At 43.9% G+C, this 18,459-nt stretch overlaps 1 protein-coding gene and 1 long non-coding RNA gene across 5 annotated transcripts in view; one reads left to right on the forward strand and one right to left on the reverse strand.

The window, feature by feature from the left end:
- The window catches only part of LOC308458326, a 102,060-nt gene extending 98,963 nt beyond the window's left edge, over positions 1-3,097 (forward strand). For all 4 annotated transcript variants that reach the window (XR_013977218.1, XR_013977219.1, XR_013977220.1 and 1 more), the window contains exons 2-4: positions 483-686; positions 1,639-1,736; positions 2,825-3,097. This is a non-coding gene — a long non-coding RNA (uncharacterized lncRNA). The remainder of the gene's footprint in view (positions 1-482; positions 687-1,638; positions 1,737-2,824) is intronic.
- A 5,790-nt stretch (positions 3,098-8,887) lies between these two features.
- The window catches only part of SECISBP2 (SECIS binding protein 2), a 28,762-nt gene continuing 19,190 nt past the window's right edge, over positions 8,888-18,459 (reverse strand). Inside the window, exons 12-18 of the mRNA XM_080972486.1 lie at positions 16,554-16,723; positions 15,693-15,834; positions 13,641-13,800; positions 12,256-12,476; positions 11,913-12,067; positions 10,805-11,006; positions 8,888-9,012 (exon numbers count right to left, since the gene is read on the reverse strand). Of these exons, the coding sequence (XP_080828612.1) occupies positions 8,948-9,012; positions 10,805-11,006; positions 11,913-12,067; positions 12,256-12,476; positions 13,641-13,800; positions 15,693-15,834; positions 16,554-16,723 (1,115 nt within the window). The 3' untranslated portion in view covers positions 8,888-8,947. The remainder of the gene's footprint in view (positions 9,013-10,804; positions 11,007-11,912; positions 12,068-12,255; positions 12,477-13,640; positions 13,801-15,692; positions 15,835-16,553; positions 16,724-18,459) is intronic.

An 18,459-nucleotide genomic window follows, 5' to 3' on the forward strand; every position in this document is an offset into this window, starting at 1 on the left:
GAGATCATCTTCTGAGGCCCTTCTTCTTGTGCCTCCTCCTTGAGAGGTCTGGAGGGTGGCAACACAAAAAAAGGGCCTTCTCAGCAGTGGCTCCCCATCTGTGGAACACTCCCCCCAGGGAATGTTCCTTTTTAACCAGGCCTTTGGTTGACATCCTATGCCCTTTAAAAATGTGGGGTTTTTGGGGGGGGGCTATTGGGTTGTTGTTTCTATTATTATATATTTTGTTGTTTTATATATTGATTTTATTCTGTGAACCGCCCTGAGACCCCTGGGTATAAGGAGGTATATAAATTGAATTAGTAGTAGTAGTATATCGTGTGACATCAGGTGAATGATAGGGGGGTGTGGCTGGAAGAAGATGGCCTCATGGACCAAATGAGTCCAGGTGAGGCCTCGTCACCTGCAGTTCCCAATGCCTGCTTTAAAGGGACTTTGTGTACCATCTGTCATAATGATTAGCCAACTGCAATTTTCCACAGGGCCCAGAGATGCATACTTCGTTTGGGGGAAAAATGGACAGAAAATGGAAGCGTGTGTGAGCCAGCAGACCCAGGCTCTGGCTGATGGAAGATGGCATCTTCTAAGCTGGGTGAAAGATGCTATAGCGCAAGATTCGGAATACTGCTGCCGTGTGATCTCCAAAGCTGGAACCAAAACCTCCACGTCCTACATCACTGTTGAAGGTAATGGTGCAACGTCGAGGAGTGACGTGTTTTGGGAAATTTAAGCAGGCAGAACTTCAGATCTGGTGTCACCTACAAAGGCGGTGTAAACCCAGAGAGGCGCAAGAATCCCTCTTTATTTTGATTCACTCCCTTTTGTGAGATACAAGTTAGTGGCACTTAAAAACACAGACTCATTTTGCCACAAGTCATTGGTTGTGGTCACAACAGAAGGCCGCAGAGGTCGTGAACTGTGGGAAAAGCTGGAATCCTGATGCTGGGCAGTTTAATAGAAGCAAACACACTGGTCCACGCATATACACTCTTAAGGGTAAAGGGACACCTGACCATTAGGTCCAGTCGCAGACGACTCTGGGGTTGTGGTGCTCATCTCACTTTATTGGCCAAGGGAGCAGGCGTACAGCTTCCGGGTCATGTGGCCAGCATGACTAAGCCGCTTCTGGCAAACCAGAGCAGCACACGGAAACGCCGTTTACCTTCCTGCCGGAGTGGTACCTATTTATCTACTTGCACTTTGACGTGCTTTCGAACTGCTAGGTTGGCAGGAGCAGGAACCGAGCAACAGGAGCTCACCCCGTCGCAGGGATTCCCTAGGCTCTGTGGTTTAACCCAGTGCCACCCGCGTCCCATATATGTGCTCTTACTACCACACAATCCATTCTATATGTGAAACTCATATTCATCTTCTTAGGTTTTGCAAACTGCACAAGAGTTGACCACCATTTGCAGGGGCGGGGTGTGTGCCTGTGTGTGCGTTCCCTGAAATGCTGCCGTGCTGAACGAATGTTTTGGTTTTCACGATTGCTACTCGGGTATGCTAAGTATTGGAAAGGGTCAAATGTTTAGGAGGGAAGTCCCAGTTATGGCACTTTGAAATGATGTTTTTAAAGAAACCAGTGCTTGAATTTTTAACAGGTGCCAGCTTTGTTATTTAATTGCTTCATGTTTGCAGACAGCAGCTACCAGGATACCTGGTCAAAGGAATTTGCTAACTGGAGAAGCATCGTCAGCGAGCATGACAGAAGGATGGAGAGCTGGAAAAAAACTTGGGTAGGTGGTATGAAACAGGCAAACACGTACCCACATTCTGCTGCCCAGTTTGGAGAAATTTGGCGCTTTGCATTTGAGGTCTGTTACCTGGCCAAGAGAAAAGAGACCCTTGGCATTTTGGCACTCTGACTATAAAGTGTTAATATGCACGCACATGCGCCCCACAATGGTTTGGAGATCGCAGTGACTATCAAACCCAGCGTATCTCTTGCTACTGGTTTGTTGCAGCCTGGCAGACCAACCTCCCCCTTTCCTCTTATCCCCACATTTGATTCCGCTATCTAGAGACATATGCTCATTACACATCAAAGATGATGGGAGTGTTGCTTACACAGCCATGCTGAGATGCGAGACCCATCAGAGTGACACATACAGCTGCTAAAGCAATGCTCCCCACTAGTCTTCCTGCCTGATCTTACATGTCTCTGGCGTTCTTGACCAAAAGCCATCACACACGCACCAAGGCAGTCCCGAGAAAGGAAGCTGGCATCTGCACCAGCCCCCTCAAGGCATACTGTTACTTCTCACAAATTGCATAGTTCAGAACACAGCTAGAGCCTCGCTCCATGCTTGAACAGGGAGGCCCCATACTCCAGGCTTAGGAGACGATAAGCACTGAAGCCTGGTGGGTCCAAATTTCCCTGCTTTATGGACGATATACCTTTCCCAGAAAAGTTTACTGAGGATCTGTACTTTCTCATGGACGTCCTTTTAAGATAAATTTTAGATTTCCTAAGCTGCGTTTTATTGCTTTGCACACAGCAGTGAGATACCAATCTTCAGTTGTTCTTCCCACCACGCTTCTCTTTTCTGAGCAGAATTAACAGAACTGCTGTCAGTTTTCGTCAGTTCTGCTGGGCTGAAATTCACTGGAAAACACAGCGATGAGGCTGAATAAGGTATCACAGTACAGTGCAAATTATGGAGAACGTGCAAAGTCTTGATTATACAATTGATAGCTCTTGATTATCAGTGGAAAATGAGATTCGTAATTTAACTACTAAAGTTCATGGAAAACGATGTTTGATGTAGACTAGTGGCATGGGAGAATTAAAATGCTTTTTCTCTCCTGATTCATTCTTATTCAGGAAAGCTGCAATAGGAAAGGCGCAGTATGAGAAGCAGGAAGTGGTGGCTGAGAACTGGAAACAGCTTACGATGGAAGAGCCCTTTGACATTTGGCAGTACAACAGTCTCTTCACTGCTTTGAAGAACACTGCTTCCTATCTGTTGTTTTGCGACTGACTTGAACAATATATATAAGTGTGTTGCTATTAGACTCATCTATCTCCACCATCAAAAGGAAAAGAATGAATATATGAGGTTTGGTAATGTGTTGTTTATAAACTCCACAGCCCTGACTTTTGTCTCAGCCTCTTAAACAGACCATGAATACTGGGTCTCTTGTGTTTTTCGGCGATGGGCTATAGTAAATTAAATTTCACCACTGCATAGCATCAATTAAAATATTGTTAAGAATGCCGACTGCAAAGCAGGTGGCTGAAGGCTTTCAGCCCTCTATGTTTGTACACAGGATTTTCCTCAAGGAGCGCTGTAGAAACAAATAGTTCCACTTTCCCAAAGAATTCATTTGTGCAAATACAGTTTCATTGTGGCAATTCTAACACCTACATTGGCTGGTCAGTAGGGCTAGGCTATATCTGGCTTTCAACACTGTGATGCACCAACAGCTAAACATCACAACGTACTGGCTTTGCGGCTTTTCCCACATTGTGATTTTTGCACAGCGTACACACACATACACACACCATGATTCACAATATATTGGCAGGTCTAAAATTGCAAAACCGATGTGGGCTTCAAAGCAGTTTTGGACGATGTATTGATTTATCGCCCAGTCCGACTGGTCACCTCACTTTCCTGTGAAACTAATGGTAAAATAGGGACCACCTGAGTGTAGTGAACTCCAACTTCCATCAAGTCCATCCAGTAATCACTGGTAACCGAAGATGGGAGCTGTGGTCCAATGGCTAGGAGGCTGCTACAGGTTTTCCATCTCAGCTAAAATATATAGCAACCAAAACCAAAGCCTAAGAAGTCTTCCACTGCCACAAAATGCCTTAAAAAAACAAAAAAAACCATACTTTCACCTTTAAACACAAATACTCATCAAGTTAAACTTTTGCATCATATGGCAGAGATAAGTGCATACCAGATCTGAATGCTCAACATTGTTTACATTTCCCTTTCACAAGCATCCCCACCCACTCAAACTTCTTCTTACACAGATGTCGAAAGGAGAAACAGGAAAAAATATATATTGGGCACAAACATTTTTGCTGAGCGTACGATCTGGTTTGGATCACGACGCTATAAATACATCAACGAATCACTTGGTGAAAGTGAGAAAGGTTTGCATTGTGATTTAATGTTTCATTAGCTGAAATGGGGTCAGCATTTCGACAGAATTGTTACAGGGCAGATGGCAGCTTGTATACTCCCAACGGCGCTGCCTGCTTTTGCAGGATAACGCCAGTGATTATCGTTCCTTGTTATGAATGAACGTGCCAAGGCAGCTGGACATACATGCCAAGCCAGGAGCCCTCCCTGAGACGTGGTTTGTGTTCCCCCACATCTAATTTTAAATTGTGCCTTTTGTTGTACTAGCAATAATCCACATACGTTTGTGGTAAACACTTGCAGTTATCCACTTCTCCTGTTAGAAAGCCGAGATCTAACAACACAAATGAAACTGGGATGGAAACAATTGCTTTCATGATCAGCGAAAGGCAATGGCCGCTGACCAAACAGTAGTATGAGCCAGGTCAAATTCAACACAGAAAGTTCTTCACATCATACTCCTGTACATATCTAATTGGAAGGAAGTCTCAAGAACTTTAATAGAGCTTACTCCCAGATAAATGGGATAAACTGCAATTTCCGTTCACCAGGCTTGCTGGACATCTTTGCCCACTGCTATTGTGTAACACTACTGCCAAAACTCAAAGTAAGTTTCCGCTATTGTTTCAAGTATTAATAATGTACTGCTTTCAAGTGTTCCGCCATACACTTGTCACAGTTGGGTCACAGGATCTGAAGCCGGCTGACACATTTTATGGTAGTAGGTTTTGTTAAATGAAGTATCCAGGCTTAGAGTTTTAGGGAATTAAAGCGGGTCCTACAAATAGTTTCATTAGCAAAATATGGTCTGAAGCTCAACATCAAAAAAACGAAGATCATGGCCACTGGTCCCATCACCTCCTGGCAAATAGAAGGGGAAGAAATGGAGGCAGTGAGAGATTTTACTTTCTTGGGCTCCATGATCACTGCAGATGGTGACAGCAGTCACGAAATTAAAAGACGCCTGCTCCTTGGGAGAAAGGCGATGGCAAAGCTAGACAGCATCTTAAAAAGCAGAGACATCACCTTGCCAACAAAGGTCCGTATAGTTAAAGCTATGGTTTTCCCAGTAGTGATGTATGGAAGTGAGAGCTGGACCATAAAGAAGGCTGATCGCCGAAGAATTGATGCTTTTGAATTATGGTGCTGGAGGAGACTCCTGAGAGTCTCATGGACTGCAAGAAGATCAAATCTATCCATTCTTAAGGAAATCAGCCCCGAGTGCTCACTGGAAGGACAGATCCTGAAGCTGAGGCTCCAATACTTTGGCCACCTCATGAGAAGAGAAGACTCCCTGGAAAAGACCCTGATGTTGGGAAAGATTGAGGGCACAAGGAGAAGGGGCAACAGAGGATGAGATGGTTGGACAGTGTTCTCGAAGCTACCAACATGAGTCTGACCAAACTGCGGGAGACAGTGGAAGACAGGAGTGCCTGGCGTGCTCTGGTCCATGGGGTCACGAAGAGTCGGACATGACTAAACGACTAAACAACAACAACAAATAGTTAGCCAAATGCCCTTGCTACTGACCATGCCTAGTATAACCACCAAGTTGTGTAGAGTTGGAAGGGACCGTTAGGATCATTCTAGTCCAACCCCCTGCAATGCAGGAATCTTTTGCCCAATGTGGGGCTCGAACCCACAGCCCTGAGATTAAGAGCCTCATGCTCTACTGACTGAGCTATCTCACAGCTTCCAGCACCGCCTATCAGTTACCTGGCACTAAGGCACTGCCTGGCAACTGGCCACAGGTATAGGCCAGGAGAAATCAGTGTTCCCCAGTCCTGTCCTTGAATTTTAACCTTGCAGGATGTGCTTTTTGAACGAACATCAAGTCTCTTGCTTTAAGTCTTACGTAAAAGCAACACTATGAAATGGGCAAACAGCACCTACTAAGTTCAGTACGGGGGGAAGAAACCCGATGTTACTGAATTACAAGAATGGACAAGAAAAGTGTCCATCTTAAAAAATAAAATAAAAAGACACACAAGATACAGCGAAGGCAAAAAAACAGTCTTTTGGTCCCTGCAATAAAAGTCTGGCCACAGTACCAGGAAAGAGCACCTATTACTTAAGCAAAATTTTATGCTGTAAGCCATTTAGCTTTGTTTTACAGTTACCAAATAACCCAAGCTGGCTGAAGACATAGAAAAGTTTGGGAAGGCACAGTACAAAACGGTCAGCGAAGGACAGGAGTCCTCCAAGTCTCTCTGGCTGGAAAATGAGCAGCTGAACATTTTTGGGAGGAGAGTGCCAAACTCCTCCACAGCAGTTGGTGCTCCCGGCTGAAATCAAAAGCCCTTTGTCACTGTAGGCGGCCTGATGATAGCCCCATGCCTCTCACCTTCCAGTTCACGTGGGGTCAAAACTGTTGCTGTGCCAAAGTGGAACCTGAGGAACAGTAATTTCTCAGTACTTCACTCATATTATTGTAAAAGACAATCCAGTTTATGCCATCGCATATCATCACAGTTCTTTTTTTGTTAACCATTTTCTTCCTGGCATCTTTTTAGGGACTTTGAAGAAATTAGTTTTTAAAGTCTTCCATACTTCCAAATACCACTCATCAGTGTTTAATAAGCAGCTGAATGCTCTACTAGGTGGGATTATATTTGAAATAAGCCTAGTTCTCTCTCTCTATTTTTTTTGGTAATAGGCTTGTCCATAATAGTTGATCTACACACCAAGTTGCCCTATTATCATTATTATTATTTATTGAATTTATATACCACCCTTTACCTGGAGGTCTCAAGATACCCCTATGGTATCTGCAACCTCATCAAAGCATGAAACTGTGGGGCGTTGCAAGTTTTGTAAAGAGGCTCTACAACACTCCACTCTTGTCAGTAGAGAGAAAGTTAAGATTAAAATGAAAAACCACACCTTATCGGAAAGCAAGCTCATACGTGAGAGCTTTGACCTGCAATTACCATATTTTTCTCTCCATCAGATGCACCTGACCATAAGACGCATCTAGTTTTTAGAGGGGGAAAGCAGGAAAAGAATATTCTGCGCAGAGCATGTAAGCGGCTCTCACTTTTCTTGCTTTAAACCCTTACGTCCCTCCTCCCACTTCGCTGAGAAGCCAGCAGAGCAAGAGCGATTGGTGCGCAGTACCTCCTCTTCTTCTGGCTTCCCAGCAAATCGGGATGAGGGACGAAAGGGAGCCCTTACAAGGGAGCGCTGAGCAGAGCCTGGCAGCGGCTCTTGCTGGCTTTTCCGGGAGGTGGGGTAAGGGGCAGAGGGCAGCCCATCAGTCCCTTCTCCCACCTCGCGGAAAAGCCCCCGAGAGCTGCACACACGCTCCGCGCGGCTCTTTAAAGAGAGCACGGCTCCAGCAAGAGCCTCCCACCTGCATTCGCTCCATAAGACGCACACACATTTCCCCTTACTTTTTAGGAGGAAAAAAGTGCGTCTTATGGAGCGAAAAATACGGTACACAGGGTTATATCGAGAAGTGTGAGCTAGGGGCTGAGGAAGGTGTACACTGGGCAAACAACTTCCTTTTGCAGGTGTGTGTGTGGGGGAATAAATGGAGAGTGAAGAAAACCTGCTATTTCTCACTCTCCATTTATCCCCACCACCACCACCACCTGAACACCCAGTAGGTTTTCCTTGCTTAGCTGGTTCTGGGAGCACCCCTGAGTCCTCCTCCAACGTTCCCAGAGACAGGCAAGCAAACATCCACCTCACTGATGGGTTGTTCCAGGGGTCTTTGCCTTTGCCCGATGTTGCAGTTCCCTGTGGACCCCCAGAACTGAACCTTCACTCACGTAAGTGGCAGGGCTGCTGAACATCGAAACAGCAACCACTACCGTATTTTCCTGTGTATAACATGCCCCCTATTTTGGGGGACTAAAGTCTTTGGGGGGGGGGAATGCCGAAAATCACTCAACTGACTGACAAGATGCTACCAATTGCACGTGCAACATAACCCACCGAGCGTCTGCCAGATTGCCGCAAGCAGCCACAAATCAGACACACAATTGCCACAGCAGCAGCCACCAATCCAAAGGAGCCACCAGCAGACACCATTCACCCACCCAATCACAGCTTAAAAGCTCCTGCTCGCGACATCAACCAAACACCCGTCCCCCCTCTGCACTATCTGTGTATGAGATGACGAAACCCCCCCCCCCATTTTTAACATTCTTTGCAGTAAAAAAACATCATCTTATACACTGAAAAGTACGGTATATCCACTGACACAGCAGATGGAGAAAGTACAAAGGTGATGGTCATTGTTTCCTCTCTCCGCCCTCTCCTTCACATGGTCGCAAAGTAAGCTGCTCCCATAGATGATGATACAGCACGTTGCCTAAAGCCAAGTTCACTAGTGTAACTGGTGAGATCCGTCAGATGGACTCCCTGCCTTCACACAGCAGAGGCCGGCATCACGTACTTGGGTCTAAAGGACTTTGCTATGGCTGGAGGGTAATCGAAATAGGTCCGCTTCCATCATTCCACTAGCACAGGCCACCAACTTCAGTGCAGAAGGAATGAAACCACTGCATTCCCCAGTATCAAAGAGCCCGCAAACCATCTCAGAAAACCCTAAGGTACCTTTAAACAACCAAGTCAGCAGTGGCTTTTTAAGGTTTAACAAACCACGTTTCCAGAACGGCGTGTTCCATTGTGATTATTTGCCAGGTACAATCATAAGACAATTTTTTAACATTATAAGCCATATTGTTTGGATAATTAATCATAGATAATTTAGTTATTTACATATCTATATATACATACACTTAATTTTTCTGAATTAAAAAAAAAAGTCAAATAAGGCCAAATAAGGTAGTCTTGATTTACTGAGGTTCTTCAAAACCCAAGGTCAACATTTCAGAAGTTGACTATTTTTCCAGCTCCAGTGTGTATGGGTTATACTCCTCTTCAAGCTTCCGCTTCCAGATTTTAACTAGGGAAAAAAATGTATGAAGGTTAGAGTTACATTTTTTTTCAGACTAACAAATGCAAGGACAGCTATGGGGATGCAATGCTTTGTTTGCACCACAGCCTTGAGAAAACGGCATTTGGAAATGCTTTCATACACATTTTAAACCTTCGAATTGTTTTATCAGCCAGCGAGATCCCCAAACACTTGATAATTCAAGGACTCAAGGATTAGCCTCCTTACACAGGAAACAAGATAATCTAGGCAGTGGAACTGGGCCATGTTTAAAGAAGGGGAAGGACAGAGGCTCCATGTGATAAGAGCTTTGCTTAATTTGTTGTCAACTGTCAGTTATCTATTTTGTATTGCTTTTTGTTATGCTCTTCTATGAAAGAAAGCATAAGCTAGAGAGCTCTGTCAAACAAACTTTTATAATGCCCAGTCGAATCTATCGTTTGAAGCAAAGTTTATCAGCTGAAATTAGAAAAGAGCATGCAGCTAACACTGGAAGCCGTAGAGGGCAGCAAAGCAAGATGAACAGCCCCATATGTTCCATGACACAAGAGAAAGGAACAGCTCGCTTTCACTCTCTCTCCGAGACACAGACAAGCAACAGTCAGACTGGCAGGGCTCCATCTGAAAACAATCACACGGTAGCTCAGTGGCTCAGCACTCTGAGCCCCAGAACTCCGGAAAGATCAGTGAAGGATTTATCCTGTTGTAGAGGAAGTGCGATGCTCTCAGAAAGTGATGTTTGGCACCCGCAAAATAAACTTGGTGGTTGCTATCGCATCAATATTTCCCATGACTGGTCAAATGCAGCAAAACGATAAAATAAAAATATTTCGACCCGTATGAAGAAAAAGGGAAGGGTCTGTAAACCTGAAGAATCACTGACAGCAGGTGCAAAGAAATCACGTTCTCAGCTGGAGGTCGCTTGGAACCGAGGTAGATTTCTGCAGGGAGATCCTACAATGTTGATTAAGTTTGGTACCCAAAGATGATGGATGGGCAAGAAGGTTGGCAGGCCTGAGAGTGTTTACCATAATGCCAGCCTTCAATACAACAACTGAGATGGACAAAGCAACACTTGTTTTGCTTGTCAGGTTTGGTTTCCCCAGACAGGCCAACACCATTTTTCTATTTCCCTCTCTCACACACTCCTTTGTGTATGGGTATCATAGAGCTCCCTGCACACTGTGCTGGTCACCCACCCCAAGAGGCCTTGCTATAGCAATTTCATAGCCAGAAGAGACTGGTTGGGGGCAGTCACTCATATTTATGTGGCCGAAGTCACTGTACTCGGCAGCACAAAAGGCAACACACATGGACATGAGATTGTTCCTTTTTTCTGAAGCGAGCAAAGTTAGCACCAGCATATCTGACAAATCAAGAAAGACCAGAAATTAAAGAGTTGCGTCAGACCATTCATGTTCCAAACCAGGGGTAGGCAACCTAAAGCCGGCCTTCTCAATCCGGCCCGCGGACAGTCCGGGAATCGGCGTGTTTTTACGTGAATAGATTGTGTCCTTTTATTGAAAAAGCACCTCTGGGTTATTTGTGGGGCCTGCCTGGTGTTTTTACATGAGTAGAATGTGTGATTTTAATTAAAATGCATCTCTGTGTTATTTGTGGGGCATAGGAATTTATTCATCGCCCCCCCCCAAATATAGTCCGGCCCCCCCACATGGTCTGAGGGACAGTGGACCGGCCTACGGCTGAAAAAGGTTGCTAACCCTGTTCCAAACAGTCAAGATGGCCGATTAATACCAGAGAGAAGACTGCCCACATTAAATCACGCACACACACAACTCACTGTAATTTGGGACATCCTCATCAGACTCTGGAAGGGGCACTTCACCAGCCTCTAGGGGACTGGGCTCTCTACAAAGGGTTTTCAAGTTTGCAGAGTCACTTTCCTTCTCTTCTTCAGCTGACTCTTTCTGCAATGCCGCAATCATTTCCTTATAGGCCAGCCTCGCTTCCATTGTCAGCTCCACCATTTTGTGAAAATAGTCCTAGGGGTATAAAGGCAGCAAGAAACTAAGATCGGATTTTGGGTTAGCGCTTCGCCAAGCTTCCAGCATTTTCTCCACAGACCCAAGAAGGTAACGTGCTCCACAATTTTATTTCACACTAATGTTGAAAGAGGAGAAGATCAAAGATCCCAAAATTGTTGTTCAGTGGTCCCAGCAGCAGAACGTTGTTGAGGATTTAATTGTCAATTCCCCCTAAGCTCTATTTGTTCAGGTAACTGCGCTCAAACGTGCGGAGGGTGATGGGAAGGGCACTAGTATGAAAGTAAATAGAACACCTCAACAGGGCTAAGGTGATTTAAGGACACAGTACTCCCAGACAAGGATGGTTAATATTTTTAAACATTTCAGGATGAGCGGCCAAAGACTTTAAAAGCTTCTACAGTGGTACCTTGGTTCTCAAACACCTTGGTACTCAAACAACTCGAAACCCAAACACTGCAAACCCAGAAGTAAGTGTTCCGGTTTGCGAACTTTTTTTCGGAAGCCAAATGTGCTCCATTTTGAGTGCCACACTTCCGTTTTGAGTGTTACGCTGAGGTCTGTCTGTTTTTGCTACTTATTTTGTGTTTTTGTGGCTCTTTTTGTTTTGTTTTTGTGACTGTGTGTTCAGCTACGGATTGATTGTATGACTGTAGTACACTGTTCATTTTATGGATCAATGGTCTTCTTAGATAGTAGAATTCATGTTAAATTGCTGTTTTAGGGGTTGTTTTTAAAAGTCTGGAACGGATTAATCCGTTTTGCATTACTTTCTATGGGAAAGCGCACCTTGGTTTTGGAATGGACTTCCGGAATGGATTAAGTTTGAGAACCAAGGTACCACTGCATTGAAACTGAAATGCATAATGCAGAACAGGGTGCAACGGCAGCTTTCGCACAACTCACCTGAGCACCATCGTAACTGAAAATCCCCACCACGCTGACTGGCACGGCTTTGTTCACGCAGCGCCCGAGAGCTTTGCGATTGAGAGCAAACACAAATGGGATGTTCTGTTCACAAGCGGAGTCAATGATGAGATGCAGAGTCTCATCCAACCCACCTGGGGTAAAACAAGTAAGAGGATTAAAAGCAGGTCAATTTCATTAGCATTGCTGGCAAAAGGGCTTCATTCGCCCAGATACATCTGAAGAGAAAACCAGCATTGCTTGTTCTTTCAGCTACACCCCTCCACCGGAAATCTGATCTGCATTTGCTTCAGTTCGTGATACTTTTAATAGAAAGGCTCACCCTTTGACTGAATTCTTTCACAGTTGGGGGAAATGATGACACATTTCAACTTTTTCAGCTTCAAGTGTTTCAGCACTTCTCTGAGCCCCATAACAAGCCGGCGCTTCGTCTTGGCCTTGACTGGGTCCTTCTGATAAAGGCGGTCTTGGAAGCGCACCAATTCTTTCAAGAGATCTGTTACGCAGCTGTCAACCTCTTTGCTGAGAACTTGGGTGCAGTAACTAAAGAAAGAACCAATTGTTTCAGAACCAAGTGTCTGCTTCTCCCCACGTTCCTTTCTTTCTCATCCACTCTATCCAAAGACACACACACACACAAAATTAGCAAACTATATCCAGAAGTAATTAGCATGTTTGTGTCAGTAAGCCTTTCAACTGATGTCAGCGACTGGGCTCAATAACTGGTTCTGCCCCGACGGGGCTAAGCGACTGGAGCACTTTCAGAGACCTTCCAATCCTGGAAAGCAGGTCCCAGTGCACTGGACCCACAACTGTGCATTGTGAGCACCAGACTCGTGCAGACTATAAATAACACGGAAGCTAGCTGTGAAGCATAACTCCTTTTATTTCTAATAGCTACTACAAACTAAAGAACTACTGGCTTGCATGAATGTTACAGCTCCCACTCAGTCATCTAGTCACTACATAGATAAGACTCTCTCCACACACACAGTCAGACAGGCAGTCAGGAGCGGAAGAGCTCAAGAGCAGTTTCCGCCCCCTCCTTTCTCAAAACATCAGATCAGGAGATTTTGTCAATGGGAGGGGTTAAAATATCAACAGTTTGATATTTGAAGGTCGAGAAATCCATGTCTGACTAAGGGTCAAAAGCCTTCATGTAAACACATTAGGACATGGGTCAGCAAACTAGGGCCCGGGGGCCAGATTAGGCCCAATTGCCTTCTGGACCCGGCCCACGGATGGTCTGGGAATCGCCGCATGGAACGCCAACGTGCGCGTTCTTTCCCTCTCCCTCCCACGGCGGCGGCGCCTCCTCCTGGCTTCTCCCTGCCCTGCCTAGAGGAGGAAGGAGGCTGGGCTTTGTTGGTGCCAGCAACAGCAGCGCTCGAGTGGCCGCCATTTTAAGAAGCCCCTCTCCGGAGCCCTTTTGCACACCACTCATCGTCCCTCCGCCACAGCCAGCCCCTGCTGCTCGCAGGACACAGGCAAGCAGCCACCAGGGCTCATGGTGCTCTTGCATCATTCTTTTCCCCAAAATATAGTCCGGCCCCCCACAAGGTCTGAGGGACAGCGGACCGGCCCCCTGCTGGAAAAGTTTGCTGACCCCTGCATTAGGATATCACATTTAAACTGAGAGGCACCCCACTAAGCTCAACAACAAAAATACATGGACAGGATTGGCACAACCAACACCAGAATACTTACTCTCTAAATCTTCGGCTGTGGATTTTGGGAAGGTTGGAATTCAGCTGTGTTGGGACAGGGGAATTATTCGTGGATCCACTCAACGCTGTACATTCCAGTGACACGTCTGAACTATCTTGGGCTGCAATTGCAGGATCTGTAGGGCCTTCATCTGCGCTTTCTGAATCCAAAGGAAAGTCAAATACAAAAGGGATTATTTTTGTTGAAGAGGAACTTCAGATCGCTATTAGAAACCTTAGGAGCTTGTTTCAGTTTCAGCCCAGGGTCAAGATGAAAATGGCATGAAATAAATGTGCTTAAAAAAAAGAAAAAGAAGCCCTGAACATATATGAAGGGATAACTGCAAAAAAGACAGACAAGGCCCTGGCCTAGGACAGTTAGGCTGTTTTTACAGATATCCATTTACAGTTTAAGCAACTTTTAGATTTAGGGGGAAACAACAGCTAGACCACAAAAGAGCATGGCCTGCCTTCCATATTTATGATTTGCAGTTTAAAGTAGGCAGAATGTCAGTTTTAGCAGTAAAAAATTCTAATAACTACACAAATTATTCAATACTACTAGAGAGCTACTCCAATGATAAATTGGGTCACATGCACTGCTTTGACCACAGGGCTTAAAAATGCATATTAAAAACATACAAGCAAATCATTACACAATGTAGAGCAATACATGAAATAAAGGGATTGAAGCCAATTGCGCAGAGAACTGTCTCGACAGCTATTTCTGCCAACGGCAGGCAAAATCTCCCATAGGATGTTGGAGCAAATAAACTGAACAAGGCAAAACAAAGGAAGAGGTGTCAGCCTGTGACTTGGCAGACCTTTCCATTTCAAACTTCCACTTCTTCTGAAAAGGCATTTGTTCAGGAGGAAATTCAATTCCAGTCCCAAACAAGAATACTCAGTTAATCTTTTGGAGGTTTAAGGAATAAAACGGGTAGAGAACAATCCCAGGTTTGGTCTTGGTTACAGTTTGTAGTTAGTGGGAAAGCTTCGCCATGAATCTGAGGTTCAGACAACATGCTAAGCCAAGCCAAGCCTAGGCTCAGTACAGCAGTAAAAAGGACAGGAGAAGAGAACAGTGGGTGTGATCTCCTCTCCAGGAGTTCACGTAGTCTCACTAAATCATCGTTTGAATTACCATGTATTGCAACCAGCTCATTTTCACCTTTATTTTACATTACTGTGGCAGCTGCATCTCAGAAAACACTATCGCAACAGCTATCCGGCAATATGGGGTGTTGAATTTTTCAGCTTTCAAATTCCAAAAATGAGGGATGCTAAAAAGTTGTAACATGACTTGGGAATTCAAAAGATGTTTTGGTAAAATTAATATAATGTAGCTTTGCTAAATTATATACACATGAGAAACGTTAACGGCTACATCAGAGGCCAAGAAGTAAGTTGGCAGCTGATGTCCAAGAAGTAATCAAAGCAATACTTGATTAAACTAGTTACAGATAGGTAGCCGTGTTGGTCTGCCATAGTCAAAATAAAAAAATTCTTCCAGTAGCACCTTTAAGACCAACTAAGTTAGTTCTTGGTATGAGCTTTCGTGTGCAAGCACACTTCTTCAGATAAGGTATCTGAAGAAGTGTGCTTGCACACGAAAGCTCATACCAAGAACTAACTTAGTTGGTCTTAAAGGTGCTACTGGAAGAATTTTTTTATTTTGATTAAACTAGTTGTTTAAATTTATTATTAAAGGAAGTCATTACTTTCTAATATCGTTTTATGATTAGAAGATAATGTTGTAGGCTTAGTAGGGTATGTTTTATGTGGAGAAACTATTTTTTTTATAGCATTACCTGACATTTTCATAAGATAAAATTCTTTGGTTTTCTGAGAGCAGTTTATGCACTTTTTAATCACAGATTTACCAAACTAAATGTTGTCCGGTCACAAAAACAATAGCAGATTTGAATTCCTCACACCCAAAAACCAATTTTAAAGAATGCTCACTGAAGAAATTTGCAAAAGCAGCATTTCCCTGCTTAGACACCCCCTGGACAGAAATGAAAACGAGCAGCACCCCTGATTCAAGAGGTACCTGGTTTGGTGTCCTCAGAAAATGTCTGATTCTCAGTCATCTCAGAAGTTGCACCCTGCTGGACAGCATCACTCTCATTTGGTATCGCCGTCAGTTCCAAAAGGTGCTGCTGTTTCCGCTGTTCTCTCTCTTTCAAAATAATCTGAAAAGGAAACACTTCATTGCAATATAGTTTCCAGACAAAGTTCTTTATTTCTGAAATACTTTTTTGGCACAATGTATGTACTTTACAGCCTTTAATGTTTACTTTTCCATGGGAGGTGGGAGAAGGCTTGATTTAATTTTAAGAGTTTGGCAATTTTTAGTTATCATTCAATTTGCTTATCTGCGGCAACTGCTTTACACCACTGATAAAGCAGGCAAGTTGCTAACTGCATCTCCACTTATAGCCATTTAGGGAGAGACCTCTTTCAAAAATTAAATTGATGGGAACACTCTTAAAATATTCTCCTTTTTAAATTTTGTTCTAGTTCATATAAGCAATACATGACGGTTCTACTGGCAGACTGAAAGGTGGGTCACATGAGAGTGCTAGTGTAGAAAACATTAATATAATCACTGCAAGCTATCCTTTCAAATCACCTTTGGGCTGTTCTAGTCTTATAAGGAATGGATTAACCCCAAATTAGATCTGCTCACTTCCCTCCCACCTCTGGGATTAGATAAGATTACATAGTTTAATTAGTCCTCTCCCACAGCAACAATCTGAAAGTACTTCACACTTTTTCCAATTATTTTTTTTTAAATAAAAAAGACAAAGTTATAGCCAGGCACAAACCAAAGTAAGAAATACCGGTCTGGCTAAATTCTAAAAGGCAACAGCTACACTAAACTTTGATAAAGGATTATTGCTTGTTGTACCTTTTTGAGCGACGTTGGCTTCTTCGCTTTAGGGACTTCTCTCTGCTTTCCCTTCTTAACCAAGGGCGCACTCGAGTCCAACGGGTTATGTGGGGTCTTCCCTTGGTTTAATTGCTGACTTTTTGTTACCGTCACGGGTTCCTTGGAATGCAATGGTACTGCGCTACCAACTAAAACAAAAGCAAACCTGCTATCAGGTGACAATGGCCAAGTCTGAAATCCATACTTGACCGGAAGCAAGCACAATCAGTATCAATTGGGACTCTTCTGAACAAATAGGTTTAGGATTGGAGCATAACTTGGTTTTAGCACTCAGCTCAGCACACAAGCAATACAGACACCCAGGTATACATATAAAGAATGCATTCCTTTCCTGATTCAGCACATTACAAAGTGTGCTTAGCTTCGTCAGTGTGGCTTTCAATTTCAGCAGGTCTGTACTGTGAATGCTGCATTTTTGTAAAATACAGTGGTACCTCGGGTTACATATGCTTCAGGTTACATATGCTTCAGGTTACAGACTCCGCTAACCCAGAAATAGTGCTTCAGGTTAAGAACTTTGCTTCAGGATGAGAACAGAAATTGTGCTCCTGCGGCGCAGCAGCAGAAGGCCCCATTAGCTAAAGTGGTGCTTCAGGTTAAAAACAGTTTCAGGTTAAGTACGGACCTTCGGAATGAATTAAGTACTTAACCCGAGGTACCACTGTACCTCATTACTTAAATCTACTATAATCTTTAAATAAAGATTCTTATTTATGTATCTGAAAAAGACAGTAAAGGTAAAGGGACCCCTGACCATTAGGTCCAGTCGCGGACGACTCGGGGGTTGCAGCGCTCATCTCGCTTTATTGGCCGAGGAAGCCAGCGTACAGCTTCCGGGTCATGTGGCCAGCATGACTAAGCCACTTCGGGCGAACCAGAGCAGCGTACGGAAACGGAAAATACAATATGGCAAATACTCGGGAAAGGTCAGTGGCAGATCATCTATTTTGCATGCAAAAGGTCCCAAATAGGGCAGCAAATGTCTGAAACTCTGGAGAATCGCGGTCAGTCAGTGTCAGCTAGCTAGAGCAATGGTCTGAGTCAGGATAACACAGCTTTTGATGTTACTGAAAGTATTCAATAGTAAACAGTCTGGTTTAGAATTCTTTCTGGACAAATGCTACTAAATTCTCTACGAATTTCTTTCACCCATGTGTTGCTCTCCTTCCAGAATGTGCTTAAGCCCAATCCTTGAGATCACTTATTGCAAGCAAAGCAGTTTTGTAGTTGCATTGCATGGACGTAATACTTAGAGGAATCATTAAACATTAGCACTTTATCTCAGTGAAGACATCTGCTGCATTTATTCTTTCCCAAAGTGCACTTCAGATCTGTGAACAAAGTCTGACATGATTTATTGTGGACAACTTGCATGGTACATTAGAAGTGGTTACACAAACCCTTTGCTGATTTAACAGCTGTTTTATCTTCCACATGGATGCATGCCATCTTTTGACAATTTCTATACTGATAGCAATCTAATTCTGTGAATACTGAAAAATCCATAACACTTTATGCACTATTTCCCCACCACTTTTGGAAAGCAATGGTAAAGAATTTCCATCAGCATAACTTTATGTGCTATTATACAGACTGCGATTAGCAATGGGAGCTTCTGCAGTACACTTTGTATTGTAATTGGACTTTCTTAGATGCCGGATGAGTAGAACCTTCCTTCAAAAGATAGGCTGTTACTTTGAAATGTGGACTTGGACTCCAGACTAAGGCTTTCAAAGTATAGCATGTAAAATCTGACAGTTACCTATTTATAGCCAATCATTTTGATAAGACTATCTCCCAGCTATTGAATTACAAAAAACAACAACCTGTAGAAACTGACTATAATGGTATAGGGTTGCTCGTG

This window comes from Podarcis pityusensis (assembly GCF_964106645.2).
Source record: "Podarcis pityusensis genome assembly, chromosome: 11".
NCBI lineage: Eukaryota > Metazoa > Chordata > Lepidosauria > Squamata > Lacertidae > Podarcis > Podarcis pityusensis.